Here is a 16069-nt window from a genome sequence, read left to right on the forward strand (position 1 = left end):
TAATCTGTATCTTATTTTGCTTAGGTTTTGCAGCCCGAAAGTGGATGTATTTGAAAATCGTGTCATTTCCAAAATAAACATGACCATTAAGGATTTACAGTTTAGCAAATAGCAGCCCCAGATTTTGAAGCTTTCACTGATTTCACAGGATGGCATCACAAAATCTGTGACTTTGGGCCAAGATGCACCACAGCAAACACCCAGAAGCAGCTCATGTCCCTGCACACGATGTAATGCACTGACAAATCACACTGTGGGACTCTGCATGCTCTCAGCCTACGCTAGAAGAACTGCAACAGATGTGTTTCTCTCATTTGCTCTTCATTTAATTTTTAGGACTCGCTGTTTGGGGAACTGGATAGGCCACTTGGTGTAGATGATGTGTTCCTACTGAAACACTACGATGCTGTATAAATCCATTGCTCTCACACCTCTGTGTGCTGACAGCACTTCCCTGTCCTCTGTGGGAAGGACTGCAGCATCCTTTGCCTGCTGGATGCACTGGGGACAGCCCAGGGAGGAGGCAAAACAGAGGAAGGTGCATTAAAGAGAACGACCAGGAAAAACTAGAGTGCTCATTACCAAATGCATCTCCCAGTACAAAAACAATTGCCATACAACTCCCTGCTCTTTGGGCAACCGCATACCGCCCAGAACAAAGCACACTGCTGGCGCCTCCGGACTATTAATAATAGTAAGGTATGTGCTTCAGCAGGAGGGAGGACTGCAAGGGGTGGTGCTCCACGGGGCTGGCATAAGAAATGGATCTGCTCCAGGCTGCCTGCCAAATCCATCGGAAAACTTGACTTTTCCAGGGGCCGCCAAAGGATGCTTTTCTCCAGCCTGCAGTACTCCTGTGAGGACTTCTGCCTGCAGAAGGGAAGTGTTTCTGCTTGCTCTCCAGCCTCTCCAGCCATTACCACTGCATCCTGATGAAATGGGGTCACCGGGCTGGTCACCCTGCCTGCCCTTGCTGTAACGGCTTCTGCTTCGTGCCCAGGGGCGTATGCAGAGGTCACCAGCCAGTGAGTAAATGCCTGATAAAGAAATTATTCCAACTAGCCCCTTAACTCAAGGGGATGCAAGAGGGATGGCAGAGCCAGCTGCAGGCACTATTTGGGTTTGCCCATAACCCACTGCTAATGCAGGGAATAGGATATTTCACCAGATACAGAGGAGAGAGCAGAGTAATTGCTCATTTTGAAGGAAACAGCTCAGTCCCTGCTATTGGTCTCATACTCCAGAGGTTTTGGAAAGGCATGAAAGCAGTAAACCAGCACTGAGAAAAGAAGGGGCAAAAAGGGCTAACAAATAACAATGGTAATATCTATCAGTGCCCATTTTAGCATAGCGAGACACATCCAAGGGAAATAAACTAAATAATCATGAAGAACCTTCTGCAGTTACAGTCTTGAACCACCTTTAGGTTTCCACAGACATAAACTACCTCTGGGATGCCATGTGCCCTGCTAGGGCTCTTTTCCCACTTCGGATGCCTGACAAACTGCAGAACAATGTATCCTCACAGAGAAACGAAATTCCAGATTCCTGCCTTACTTAAAAGGATTGCAGACGACTAGCTGCTAGAAGCATTACTAAATATGTTGATGGTTCATTCCTGAGTTTACTCTTGTTACTGCTTGTGCTTCTGGTTTCTGTACCACAAGAACGGCCAGGCAGGCACTGCACACACTTGCTGTTGTGCAGATCTGCTGCAACACCTCATTTTCACCGGCAGAGCTGATCGAGGCTTCCCAGTTTGTTTCGCCCAGCAGCCTGGCCCTGCTGCTGAGCTGTGCTGTGGTGCGTTGAGGGAGAGCCTAGCTCCCTGTGAATGTGCCTACAGACCTTGTCTCTACACCAACCTTCAGTTTTCAAACCATTAACGCTGGCTCCACAGGTGGGAGAGACAATTTAGCTTCCTTGTGTACCCAGCAGAAGGAATTTGAGATACCATCTATTTTGCAGAGGATAAAGGCTACCAAGCGTCTATCTTAAGACATCAGCCCGCCTCACAAATACAAACAAGCAGTTCGAGTTTCCAGGGACACATTATCTCACGCTATGGGATATGCCGAGGGGTTAACCTAAGCCTCAGAGATAGTGTTCTGAAAATGGTTTAGTGAAGGCACTGTCACCTCCTAGATATAACTTTGTTTGTATTAAATGAAGTAATAATAGTAAACAAAAACGACAACACCTTTAGGAGTTTCCTCAAAATAAATAAATAAATAAAGTCTTGAGGATTCCTGGGAGCTTTTCTTGTGCACTAAAAATGCCTGCTGTGCAGTCATGCTGTCCCAGTGGAGATGCCCAGAGATTGCAGAGCTTGCACTGCCTCTGTGCTGGCTGTGCCCAGCTCTCTGACTGGAGATGTCCCTTCCCTGCCCAAATAAACTCCACACGACTTTGCAGGAAGTCTTTTAGAAAGACTTTTTCTTTTGGAAAAAAGCGTATCTGAATTAGCACCTCACTCCAGCCTGGCTCCTATACTAATAAGAAAATCCATGAGCATTGCCCCGAGATGTCCCTGTGGAGGGCCAACCATGGCTCCTCTTTTCCGACCAAGCGCACCCCTGCACTTGCACAGTGCCGTTCTCGCAGCACTCTTTATTAACGTTTTCCCCAGGACGGCTGCCACAGCTGAGCCGTTCCGCACAGATTTTCTGCTCGGTATGGGGGGGTTGCGAGGGAGGGGGTGTTAATTATACAGCAAGATGGAGCGGGGCCAGGCAGCCCCTCTGGCGAGCGGTCTCCTCCGCGCACAGCCTCCTTCCTGCTGTGCTGCAGCCACAAGGATCACCTGTTGGTCTTGGCGCCCACCCAGCCTGGGGCCTAGCGGAAATGACAGAATCAGCGAGAAACGAGAGCCAGCTTGTGTTGCAGCTACCCAAATGAGGGAAATACAAAAACAGATGATGGCAACGTGACCCGGCTGCTGCAGGCAGGAGCCAAGAGGGGGTGGGGTAGAAGGGAGCGGAGGAAGGAGGAATATATTGGGGGGGGGGAACAACAACAACAAAAAAAGCAGACAGCTAAAAAATAAGCTTTTTTTTTTTTTTTTTTTTTTTTTTTTTTTTTTCTTCTTCTTCCCCTGCTGGGTCTTTCTGCTTTCTCTTTCCACATTCAGCACAGCAAAAACATGATGAGCTTTCTCCCTCCATACAAGCACCTGCCGATGCGAAGAACTACCTACCTTGCTCCTGCTCCTGCTGGGGAGGTCGCGTCTTTCCATCTCCTAAAGGAGAGATTTCAAAGGGATATTCAGATACAGGCAGCAGAAACAATCTGCCTTTTTCAGACAGGCTCCTCTCTGTCCTGCGTGGTGACATGCGAACAGTTCAAGGATCTCTCACAGGTTTGTGTCCGGAATCCCCTCTGCCATAAAAACAGCGCTCAGCAAAAACCTGTATTTGGGTGAGCTGCAGCATCATGCAGCAGAAGGATTAAGCAAAACTTGCCTCTTGTTTTGTTCTTCTGAACAGAAAATATAGCTAAGAAACCACAGAGAAGCTACTACTAACAACTTCAAGTAGAGGACTGTTGTCCTTTAAATGATAAAAATATGAGCTCTGATTATGCATTACATCTCCAGACATAACTAGCTTCATACAAGTTCTTGGCATACATGTTTACTCAAAGCAGAAACTATCCTCACATCTGAAATTTCCAGGGTAATTTCTTCAGACCCTTGCATTCAGACCTATTTCAACATAATAAAAGCATACTCCCTCCAAAACCTTAACAGGCTTTAAATGCGCTTTGAAGAGATTTTTAATATTTTTTACACAATAATTCTTAGAAACAGTAACAATAAAAGCAGGAAAAACTTAATTCGTAAAAGGAAGTTTTTCCTCTCCGAGAGCAATAGAATGGATCCCCAGAGCTTGCTGCTTCCTGTGGAAAGCCTTCATAAATAATGAATAATGCACATTGCAATTCCTCCGTAATCCTTCAAACACATCCAGCATCGAACAGTTTCTGTGGCTTTGGCCCTTAAGCTGTAGCAGTTTTTGCCTTGCCCTCCCCAGTTTCACCAGCTTACTCAATTTCTCTTCTTTCCAGCAACTAGGTAGGCAAGCAGAAGCAGGATTCTAGTAGTGGGAGCAAGCTGGGGCTAATTTGCACATTATGAATTATTCAGGCGCTCCTGATTCCTGCACCTGCACACAGGCAGGAAGCTTGCGAGGAGCAGTCATTACTCTTCTCTTGGGTTTGCACAAGCTCAGTTACTGCTCAGACACTTTGTTCTGTAACTAAGGGCTGCAGGTCTTGCATTAAGTAGTGGAAGTGGGGAAAAATAAATAAATCTCACGTCGTCAACTCCCCTCCCCACCCCCCGTCCGCTGCCCCATAGCCAGGATAATTATTCCAGCCCTTCCAAGACAATGGGAGTTTGTATCAGAATGCCGAATTCATCTCACATGTGCTAATCCAGATCAGAGCATCAGCAGAGAAAAATGGTGTGTGCACGAGCTGGTCTTGTCAGATATTTACTCAGCTGTATTAGTCTGTGTGTTTGAACTTTTCTCTAGCTCAGGGCATCAAGTATTTCACGTGCTAACTTGATCATTATGGCATCCTTCTTCACAGATGATACAGCAGAAACACATTTTCTCCTTGGCCTTCTGGCTAACATCATGGGTACTGACACCTTAATACTATTAGAAGAGTCTATACTGGGCTTTCAACAGGACGGATTTAACAATAGCTCTTTTCCATCTTCATCTACCAGTATCTTGGTAAACAAAACATGACACCTAACAGAAAATCCTGATATGATCCGTGAATCTAGACAGCCATTAAACACATTTGCAGAGGGCAGATACAAACCAATTAGCAGTACAAATATTTCAAGGTAACAATGAGATTTTTTTCAGCCAATATGCTAAGGTAAAGAGATCTGAAATTACCATGCAAGTTTAAAGCAGCAAACACCACCCTTATCCTTACTATATCTCATGCCCATAGTTGCACTGAATATATCTGGGTCTTGTCCTTTATTAACATGCCATCACCAACAACTTTTCAAGTTAAAAGATGGTCTCATTAATCACAGGCAGCTAAGCATCATGCTTGGAGTGATTCAGTGCAACAGATCTGCAGCAACTGATAACGAAACCTCTTTAATCCCCTGTTCCAAAATAACAAGTCAAACACAAGTGTTAAGCATTCAGAAGGGTACGGTCAATCCTTATCAAATCTTCGCTCTTCTCTCCATGCCTAAGGAAGTTAATTCAGCTTCCTTTTGCTGAATGTGTGAATGGCCCTACACTGCTCCTATCTCATTCCTACCCAATAATAGGTTCTCTGGCTCTTTTTAGGGTATTTTAATTGGGCATGTAAACACGTTTTATTCTTTGACGCTCTTTCATTCAGCATCATTAATCCCCAGCATGAAATCAATAGACTTACAACGCTTAATCACGTCAAAACGCAACATACAAACCCACAAATGACTTTAGCTCATCACACAGTGAATAGCTTGCAAGTTGGAAACTATGCCTTCTTTTTGCCTTGGGATTCAGCAAACCCTAAGCAAGTCTTTCATAGAAATAAACAGATTCTCTCTCCAAGTATCTGCCATTAGGAAAAAAAAAAAAAAAAAGTTCTTGATAAACAAAACATGGGATTTTATGTTTGCTCTGTCATCTTTCTTCATCCTTTACAGTCACTTATGAGAATAAGCGCAGGCCTTATGAGAAATACTTATACTTGTTTTACAGCAACCTCTTGGCAGCATGCACGTTTAAAACTGTTTTTTAAAGGCTGCAGTAGCTGGACCACAGAGTATACTGGAGGTGCAAAGGAAGGGAAAAACATTTTTGCAGGTGTTTATTTTCCTTTTTTTAACGGTTAGCAGACACTGTTTTTCCACTTGAAAAGCATATGTAAGGGGCAACAACCACTGCCTTTTTTTTTTTTTTTTTTTTTTTAAAGATAATTTGCTCTACCTTATATATGATTTCTAAAGCCAAAGGGATACACAAAGTGACAAGAAACTCTTTAATGCTATGGAAATCATGGCTGAGACATAAAAATTAAGGACAGCCAGTTCCATTGTCTGATAGACAAAAGGGAAAAAGGAATCCTCCAGATAAAGGAAGGGTAGCTTTAATTCTCGTACTTAAAAAAAAAAAAAAACAAAAAAAAAAACACTGAAAGACTTCTCCTTTGAAAGAAGAAAATACAGTTTTAAAAGTGAAATGCTTGAAGAAGGTGTGGAAACTAGTGTGCTGAAACCTTGCTTTGCAAAGGTTTCCATGACCGCATTCCCAGCCACTGTCCCATCAACTGGCATACCCAGCATGTCCCCAAACTCATGGGGTCCTTCGCTGTTCCAGCAGAGCTTCTTCAGGCACTACCACAAGACATACTCACTCTGGGAGGTTCCCATTTTCTATCCACAGGCAAGGCAATGTCCTGAACTTTGCCTACATCTTGTGAAGAAGCCCCAAAACAGAGGCAGAGTTTTAATGGTGGTGGCACTGGTAACTTCCTGTCTTGTACCTGTGTGTTCATGTGGTTTTGGCCAGGTAAGGAGAGACATTGGTTGCAGTCCTTAGACTGAAGGGTTCATTCAGCATCTCCCCCATCCCAGGAATAACCTGCCTGAAAGGACTCTGGGTCTTCTGCATGAGCACCAATGGAAATGAGGTTACTCTGCTCCAAGGAATGCAAGAATCACAGGGATAAAAGCTGTGCAGAAAAGGGGGATCCTTTCTCCATAATGGAAATCTGGGCACTCAGTTTCAAGAAGGAAATGGTGAAAGCTCTGTTTCAGTGTCCAGGGCTGTTTCTGTTCTAACACTGCTCCAGGGAACTAAGCCCCAGTCCTGTCCGCACTCAAGCAGAATTCAGGCTCTGCTTGCCCACTCTCCTCATCCTCTGCTCCTTGTCTATGCAGTGCTCTGTATTCAGTAAGAAGGGAGATGAGAAACTCCACCGTCCCACAAATATCCCATGTGATTAGACCTGTGTGAGGATCCTAATGATTAAAATGTCTCTGTGATGCTTGCGCTGAGAACACAGGTCTCACCTGACATGCTAAGTTAACAATGTTCCTCTGCAAAAAGTGGGAGCACTGCTGTTGGTGCTACCAGTTTGTTTCCCAAAAGAATCATCCCTGCTCTGTTACCCAAAAAAAAGATCTGAAGACTACCTTGAAATGAAGCAGATGCTTTTAGTTCTTGCTGGTCCCCTCTGTAGTTCCTAAAAACTTTTCTAATGTGACAGGGTTGGTGTTCCTATGGAAGCATTTAAGCTCCCTAGACAGGAAAGAGAAGTATACAGCTAAATCAGATGGGTAAGACCTTTGATCACTCCTGAGGCATGTGTCTCCAACGATTATAAGAGGGAATTCCGGTGTCTTTTTTCAGAAGTCAGATCACCCTGCAGAACTTAACCTTAACCTACAGGCAAAAGTTGGTGTCTCAGTTAGGCACAAGTGCTTTTTGCTCAAGGTTTAAAAAATGCTCTGAGTGTAAAATGGAGGTGCCACTGCCTCTAGTGTAGCATGATGCTCTCAGAACAGCTGAGCGAAGGAAGGAGAATTTCCTAGCAGGTGTGACTAATCTGTACTTTACTGCAAGTATCTGGAGTCTCAGTGACCTCCTGATTTTGCAGTTTTTCCCCACTGAAAGTAGTATTTATGCACTGAGCTGCAAGGAGGAAAAGGCATAGATTAGGGAATTGCTTCAAACTCCTTGACTAGATGCATTAATTTTTTATTGCCTCAGTTTTAAAAAAATAGTAAAAAAAAAATGAGCTAAAAGTAAAGTATGTAACAAGGACATTCCAAATCAGGCAAAGCAAAGATTAAGCATTTTCTTCTGGCAGTTACATTCTATTTATTATCACCATTATTCTTTATTATTTTGCCTTAAAAATGATCCAGATTATCTCCCCAAATGTGTTGCTTTTAATGTTTGACAGAGATTAGATTTACTCATGGTTGAAAGCAATCAAAGTTCAGGCACAATAATGTATTCTTCTAAAATCCAGTGCTCTGCAGTTACAATTTGGTCCTAGAGATGAATTGCAAGTACCAACCTGGGCCTCACATTCCTAATGACTTAATGGGAATCCTAACAAGTGAAACAGTGTACTTCGCAATGCTTATTTACTTTTTAAACTGGTGACAAATGGGAAGTACTGCTTTGAGCTTGCCTTACAAACAGCAGGAATAAAACAAAACAGCAGAAACGTTTGTCTTTGAATAGTGGAGAGTCAAAGCAAACCAAGGTAAAAACAGCATCCGGCAGGGTAATTCAGATCAGTGAAGTCATCCAACTCCATAGCAGCCTGACCCCAACGTAGCCCCAGAGCTACAGCTGCCAGCTAGACTGCTACTAGCCAACAAACTAGCAGAGGTGCAAGCCAAGGAGCCAGCAATGAACCCACGTGCCAATGCAGGAAAGCTATATTCCAGAATTTGGCATCTGGGTCCTTCAGCTGCCAAACATCTCCCATCTGGCAGAGTCTGTGGAATGAGGTGTTTAAAAAAAAAAAAAAAAAAGATAAAAGCAGTACTGCCTCTAAGACACCAATGATAAAGAGGCACGCTGTGCCTGCCAACATCTGAAATTCACATATGACATCACGTTGTCAACAGTGAAATGGTGGACTGGGGAACTGGGGTACTTCTGGATCAGGAGAGGCAGCATGGACAAAATGTTCAATGTACCACAAGAAAAGAGTAGTTGACATGTATGAACTGGAGCAACACTCCCAGCCTGTGACCGTCCATGGAGGTCAGCAGATGCAGAACGCAGGGGATCAGTTTTGAGTAAAACTGAGATTTCATAAGCACAATACAAACAACCTACAAAAAATGTTTCTTCAAGACTTGGTGATCCACTCTGTTACCCCACTGTAACAAAGAAAATCAAGTATCTGTGAATGTTTTTGTACTCTCGTAACTAAAACATCATCATTGTGAGTGTCATTTTATGGAAAATAGCTTTCTTGAAATTCAGGGGGAAAACGTAACTTCAGTAAGAAAAAAATGAAAAAAAGAAGAGAACTGAGGATGCGTAAAATTTCATTCAAATGAAATACATACACCCACATAGCTGTATTTAATTGAAACAGTTCATTTCTAATAAGCAGTTAGTGTTCCTAAGCTGTTAATAGCTCTATACTCCAAGAAGCAAGACCAGCTGTGATGAATACTCCTAGCAGTGCAAGAAGCATTAAGTGAACCATAGGAATTCATAATTTTAAGTGATATATTGATTAAATTTAAATTCATCTCATTGGCCTTACTTCCACCTTTCACCCTTCAGATAGGTCCACATGGCCTAGACAAGGTTTGACAGATATGACCTTCTTGAACAATTTGCTCCATTATTTTAAAAAGACACCAAAGACCCTATATCTCTCTTCCAAGTTTAGGGTTTTATGAACAGCTATTTGCCTTACCAAAATATTATATTTCAGCCTCATCTCACTCCAGTCAGAGCCAACAAATTTGCAGTGGTTTAGAGCACTGAGATGCCCCAAGCAATCTTCATCTACTTATAATCATCCCGGCTGTTCAGGGGGTCTTACTAGTAGGATATAATGTTCTTTGTTACGGTATGTGTAAATTCACAACAAATTTTTGGAGCAAATTATTGACAACATAAAAACTTGAGAAACAAATTGACAACATAAACCTCTCTCTTGAAAATGCTTCCTGTAGAATAGAAGTTAATACGAGTGACTATATAGACTATTATTACTAACTATAGCTAAGAGTCTGTATCTAAAATTGTATATGAAAAACATGTATTTTAGAAAGAAAGAATTTTGAGAGGTTGGTAGTTTCTTCAGAATAATTTTTGAAGCTATACTGATAGCTATACTGATACTTTCAATTGCACAAGTTTTGAGTGGAAACTTCTAAAAGGAAATTCTATTTTATTATTTTAAAACTAAACTTATCTTCTCAAATTCTGTTAATAATGTTATATTTTTGCTCCCAAGTAAATCTCAAAAGCTTTGTACTGGCCTTAACAGAGAAGTTGTTGCTGCTACTTTGAAAATGTTTGAGTAATAAAATCCTGCAAATTTTTAATATAAATATACTAGTTGTAATGCAATTAACTGCAAATTGGTGATATGAGCAGACTTGAGGAACGATTTCAGTATTTGACTACTCATTAGCAATTTGAAAGTGTAATTGCTCTTAAACATGACATCTTAATTTTCTTATGAAGCTTAGATCTGCTTATAAATGCGAAGAATTAGATTTCTGCTGCAATTTATTTGCTTATAATGAATATAAGTTGTTTTTCCTTTGGTACTCCACAGATAGAGGTTCTGTGGATTACTAAGAGTAAACAAGGATGGGTTTACACTTGTCACATAACACAACTGTAAAGAAATCTTTTCAGGTGCCCACCAAACAAAGGAAGAGATGAGGACAAACAAGCAAAAACACCAAGAGCGGACATTTCATTGCATACCATTTTTAAACCCAATAAAACACAAGCAATGAATCCAACAAAAACAGCATCACTGACAGCACTGGTACACCTGTTCTGTCATGTATGACATGTATGTGCAAGCAAGGTGAACCCGAGGCACATGATGGTGTTACTGGTATTACAACACTTGCTGGAACCTCCCACTGGACTTGGGTGTAAACTCTGCACTCTAACGCAGGTTATCTACTAGGCACGTTACACAGCAAGGTTTTAAGATTTTGGCATCCTTGAAAAAACAGCAAGGAGATGTTTGCAAATACTTCTTCCTACATTTTATAGCTTTGCTCATCTACGATTTTGTGGTAATTGACAATCAGAACATATGTTATGTTGATCCATGTTAACCTTGGGTAAAGTAAGTTATTACTCAATTTCAGTAGGCTACTTTGGACATTTTCAACTGCATTATCAAACATCAGACAGGATTCTTCTTTGATATTTTCATATTTTATTTACTAGGATTTGGAAAAATTGCAATTTTCCCACAATGCACACCACCACCCTCCCAGCCCCCAGAAGATAAAAAACAAAACCAAAAATCAACTTTGGACCTTGCCCAGCCCCACATATCCCCCAGCCATGACATAAAGAGGGAAAGAAAGCTGAAAAGTACTGCTACTAGGCTTTGTCAATAAAACAGAACATTATATAATACACAATAAAATGCTTCATACCTGGAGTTGAAAAAACGAAAAGGGTTAGCAGCTGACCTGGCACAGCCCCACATGCTCTCTCTGGAAATTGAACACAGACAATTAGGAATTTTAAGTTACCCCAAACAATTGCAGGGGACTTAGACAAAGTTGAGGAACACTTACTGCAAAGTAAGCACACGGCCTCAGCACGGAAGGGATTTAAGATTTTTCCATTCATTTTAAAACTCCTCCTTAAACTGAAATTGCTCTGTAGAGGCCCCAGCTAATACTAAACAAGTCATTAGGAGCTCTGCCATTAATTTGTGTGGGAGTAGAGTCAAGGCTTAAGGGCCCAGGTGTCACTTGGTGGTGGTCATTCTGGATCATGGTGGATCACATTTGCTCATTAAAAAATAATCAGTGACCAAGAAGAAAACACTAAGGAGAACCTTGAGCAGACAGACGTTGCGTGAAGAGGGAATACAGGCTAGAGCACACATTCCCTCCCAAAATTGTGCTGCTTAAGCAACATTATTCCTAACACATCATAGAATGACCTAGCCATAAATGCTTTTACTTATAACTGAGACTCCAGGGAAAATAGATAATCTGCTATGATATTATCTGGAATATTGAACAATACAAATGTACTACGTAATATCTGCATAAACCCTCATGCTGTGATTTGGACTACATGGAGTAGTCCTTTTCACTGACAAATTCTGATCTACTGTATATATTCAAACAAGAAGCAACAGACAGCTGGCTTTCTGAAATAGTTCCACCACGTTAGAAAAGAAAAAAGAAAAACCTGTAGAAAGCCAAGCCTATGAATAACCCGCTTCAGTCTTTCCCTCTGTGGTTTAGACCTCAGACGTACCACAAAATCAGTCTGAGGCCAACGCCCAAGAAGCTAGCAAAAAATATTAGAATAATAACATGAATCATAAAAAAATGTTGTAGCACACTAGCCGTTCAATGCATTTGCACTGCAAACATTTTGGTTCCTTTACAGTGATCAGTTAAAATGGTCAGGTTGGCACAATAATTGTAGAAAGTGAAAAGGAAACTTGCAAAGAGACTTCTCTAGATTTATCTAACTGCTCTTACCTTTGGCCCTTGGTAACCTGTGGCCTAACTTGGCACCTCAACGTTTACAAATAATTTTTTTTTCCCCCAGATTTTGCACTGCATCCTTCAAACTTCTCACATTTCCATGTTTGAAGTGTACAGTAAATATTTGTCTTCTTTACTGTTCGATTTTGCCATTTGCTAAATGATAAATTTCTGATAATGACAGAAATCTGCCACCAAAATGACAAAAGGCTGCAAAAAACCTTCATAGCAAACTGCAATTTATCAACTCTATCATGGCCTGACATTGCTTTTCCCACCCTCTTTCTCCACTCCACGTCGAGTTTCTGCATTCTCCCGAAGTGCATCTGAGGTATGTGTCCCATGAGATCACTAGGTACACTAGATACTAGGTACTAGTTATTTCACAACTGCACCACTACATAACCAAAGGCACTGGGCAAAACCTCCCCCACCCCATTAACCCTCAACTGAACTCAACATGCTCTGGAAAAATGGTAACTAGAAACCATGGCATTGACCGCTCTCTCCCACGTCAATTAATTTATAATCAGCTTTTAGCTCACTCTACATCTTACTAAAAAAATATTTATTCCCACAGCTAACACGAACAGCAATACATTACTCTGAAACCATGACCAAACTTTGTACAATTCTTTTCATAAAAGTCCATTTTTAACACATAAGCAATATGGCAGGCCAAAAATACAGCTGGTGAAGATGAGTATTTGCACGCTGAATTTTTGCCAGTGGGAAATTCAGCAGACAATTAAAACTCTGTTAAGAACCTCTGTTATGTAGGCACTAAAGAGAAAACAACACCAGAAAATCCATCTTCCAAAAACCCCAAAAGACACCTAAAACTTCCAATGTTCCTCTTGGTTTGGCCTGAAAGCCAAACGGCTGTGGCTTGCAAGTGTAGACAACTTAGCCTAAGATAGCTGATGCGTTTCCTGCCCCTAGCTGGCTGCCTTGTTCTCACCTTACTGACATCTGAGTGGAACAAACAAGTTTACAAAGCCACATTTTCAGATTAAAATGTACCTTAAAATACCAGTTATTCAGAAAGTGGGGGTGGATGAGGAATGGAAGGGAGAGACTGGCATTTAAGTGCATGCCCCTGCATCCTGTCTGGGCAGCTGAGCAGCTACCTCCCACCCCAACACCGCTCTGATCCAGAAGTCCAACCCTTGCCTCTGGGGCTGAAGTTTTTCTGTGCTCTAGAAATGGCTAAAACACACTTGACAACATAGATTCAGCATAAAAAGGGATCTGTAATAGTAACTTTCTAATCCAAAATACCAGTGTAGGAGGAAAAAGAAGAGGAAAGGGATGTTGTGGGGCCACTCCTTGGTATCTTTTGCATCCTAGCCTTGTATTCAGTTGGCAAACTTGGGTATCTGGCTTCCTAAGTCAGTGTGCTAACCACTGCGTTTATATGGCAGATGCAGGTGGCTGCATGACCACTGCCACTGGCCGTCATGTCTTTAGAAGGAGTGGATCCCCTCCTTTGAGGCTGCTAGGAAGAGGATAGAATGGGTTTTAAAATAGGTAGAAGCAGGTAAGCTCTGAATAGATTGCTTGCCCTCTCATTTTCCACAATGGGAAGTTGGCAACCTAAACCTTTTTTTTTCCTTTTTTCCCTGAACTTGGTGTTAATGATCAGGTCACAAGCTCCACAGAGAACAGAGATGACCCACAGCCATACACCTAGCAGGTAACCAGAGCATTTAAGTCTTTGCTAATGATATTAAGGGAGTGCTGATGCCTTGTGTAGGTGCTCTGAAACCTCTGGACCCAAACACGTTTTATAACCTTACAACGCTTCTGCCAGGACCCCAAAGTTGACAATCCACACCTTGTGCCAAGAGTCTGCATGGTTCATCCTGGCTCTGAGCACATGTAGTTCATGCACATTGTATGGGACTAGCGGTACCTCTATGCCATGTGGTACATTAACAGGCGTGTGCCCATTACAAAACTGCATGTTCTTGCTATTAGGATGCAAACACATTTGTAAGCAAGACTATGCCCTAGTGATGGCTAAGAAGCTCAGAGAAATTACATAGTGATACAAAAAACAAAAAGTTGGGCAGTGGAAATGCTGAGTGCAAAGGGAATCAACCTTTTTAGCTAAGCAAATAATTTACTAAACATTATCCTGTTCCTCCACTTTCAAAACCGCTGTGATTGAGATTTGTAATTAGATTGAGAATTTGTAATTGAGATTCAGTAATTATTCTAGCTCCTCCTGTAAAATTATTTGACTCTCTGACTCTCTGGCCACCTGACCAAAGAGAAAGCTATGGTCATCAGCTCTCTCATTTTTGGGTTCTGCTCGAAATGCTAGAGGTTTCCCTATGCAGCAGCCACTGTAGACAAGCCTTAGGATGAGCATTTTTTCAGGGCAGCCTCTGACCTGCCAGCCCACTCCGTTCTGCCTGAGCTTAATGACACAGCAAGAGTGGGTTTGATCCACTGTGGTCTCCTCTTTAGTTCCTTCCTGCCTCAGTTTTCCTATTTCCGTGTATCACTATCCTGCAGCAGCTCAGTATATCCCAGGGGGATAAATAAATAAAAATGTTGCCCAAAACTTCATTCTTGACGTGTCTTTTGTGTGTCATGGCTACAACAAAGAAGGTGCTCAGCTTGACTCTGGCACTTGTGACTGTTGGTACTTCTGACGCACCTCAGCCACTGATTTGCTTTACCTCTTATTTCAGCCTTCAGTTCCTTTCTTTTTGCCTAGAGTAACCTCATATGTGTGGTTGCTTTAAGCTCCAATTATCCCTGCCTTGAAGTGTCCAAAATAGTAATGGTCATGTCCTCGGCCACATACACATGGACAACACCTCTTCGGCACAAGGGCTGAGCACAAAAATTTCTTCTACATCCATCATCCAGGAGCCTCCTGTCATTCCTCTTTACCTGAAGCCTAAAAAGAACTTGCTGTGAGAAATGAGGTTGTGGTGGAGTCACTCTTAGTGAAACAGGATGGAGCTAATAAAGGGGAAAACCCAGGACAACCTTTCCCCATTGTGAAGGAGAAGAAAGGAGAACAGTAGAAAAAATACATTGTGGGTTGGGTGTTTTTTTTTTCGTTTGTTTTGTTTTTTAGTCTTGTATTCACATGCTTACTCAATTATTCCTGGCTAAACGGTGTTCCTGTCTTAAGAGTGCCCTCCTTTGCATGCCTTTTACATATACCTGGGACCTATACAACTTCCTTCATGTTTTTGTATTCATTGATCTGAACACTCAGGAAACATTTTTCATACATTGGTATGAGCACTGCTATTAAGAATTAATTGTGCTGCATGTTTGTCTGTCACAAAATCACAGGAACTGCCATATGGAAAAGGAAAGATAAAAACTTATCTGATCTAGATAATGAAAAAAGAAGTAATTTTGGCTCAAGTGACAGCAGAGGACAATGCTCTTTCTTTTTCTTATCAGTAAGTCAAGGTAGCAGTTCACTGAGGTAGTTTTATTGTGGCTTTTTCTGGCAGAGTTCTGCTGTCTAATCCACACCGTTGAGTATTTGCTGCAGCTCTGAATTTCTTAATGCAAACCTCTCTGCCTCTGCCTTCTGTGCTGATTTAGAAAGAAAATACAGAAAAAGCTGAATAATGAATCATCAGGGAAACTCCTGCCAAATAGGCGTACAAACTGCTAACCGGGTAGCAGTCATACATATTGTTACTTATAATTCACATTTCAGTGTCATGCTCTTGAAGCAATTACACAATGCCTCCTTCTCCATCAATAAAAGGCATTTCACATATCTAACCAGTAATGACTCGAGCTTCACTCTGGAGCAACACAGAGCAGTGGATTTAGCATGGGACTAGATCCCAGCTCATCCTC

At 41.8% G+C, this 16069-nt stretch overlaps 1 protein-coding gene across 8 annotated transcripts in view; it reads right to left on the reverse strand.

The window, feature by feature from the left end:
- The window catches only part of KLF12 (KLF transcription factor 12), a 251068-nt gene that overhangs the window by 54503 nt on the left and 180496 nt on the right, over positions 1-16069 (reverse strand). For 4 of the 8 annotated variants that reach the window (XM_082762378.1, XM_082762375.1, XM_082762374.1 and 1 more), the window contains 2 exons: positions 11147-11206; positions 3197-3238 (listed from right to left, as the gene is read on the reverse strand). The exons of 1 other annotated variant lie outside the window; for it this stretch is intronic. In XM_082762378.1, coding sequence (XP_082618504.1) covers positions 3197-3238; positions 11147-11206 — 102 coding nt within the window. The remainder of the gene's footprint in view (positions 1-3196; positions 3239-11146; positions 11207-16069) is intronic. 3 more of the 8 variants (XM_082762381.1, XM_082762377.1, XM_082762379.1) reach the window with 2 other exon arrangements.

This window comes from Aythya marila (genome assembly GCF_965140915.1).
Source record: "Aythya marila genome assembly, chromosome: 1".
NCBI classification, from domain to species: Eukaryota; Metazoa; Chordata; class Aves; order Anseriformes; family Anatidae; genus Aythya; species Aythya marila.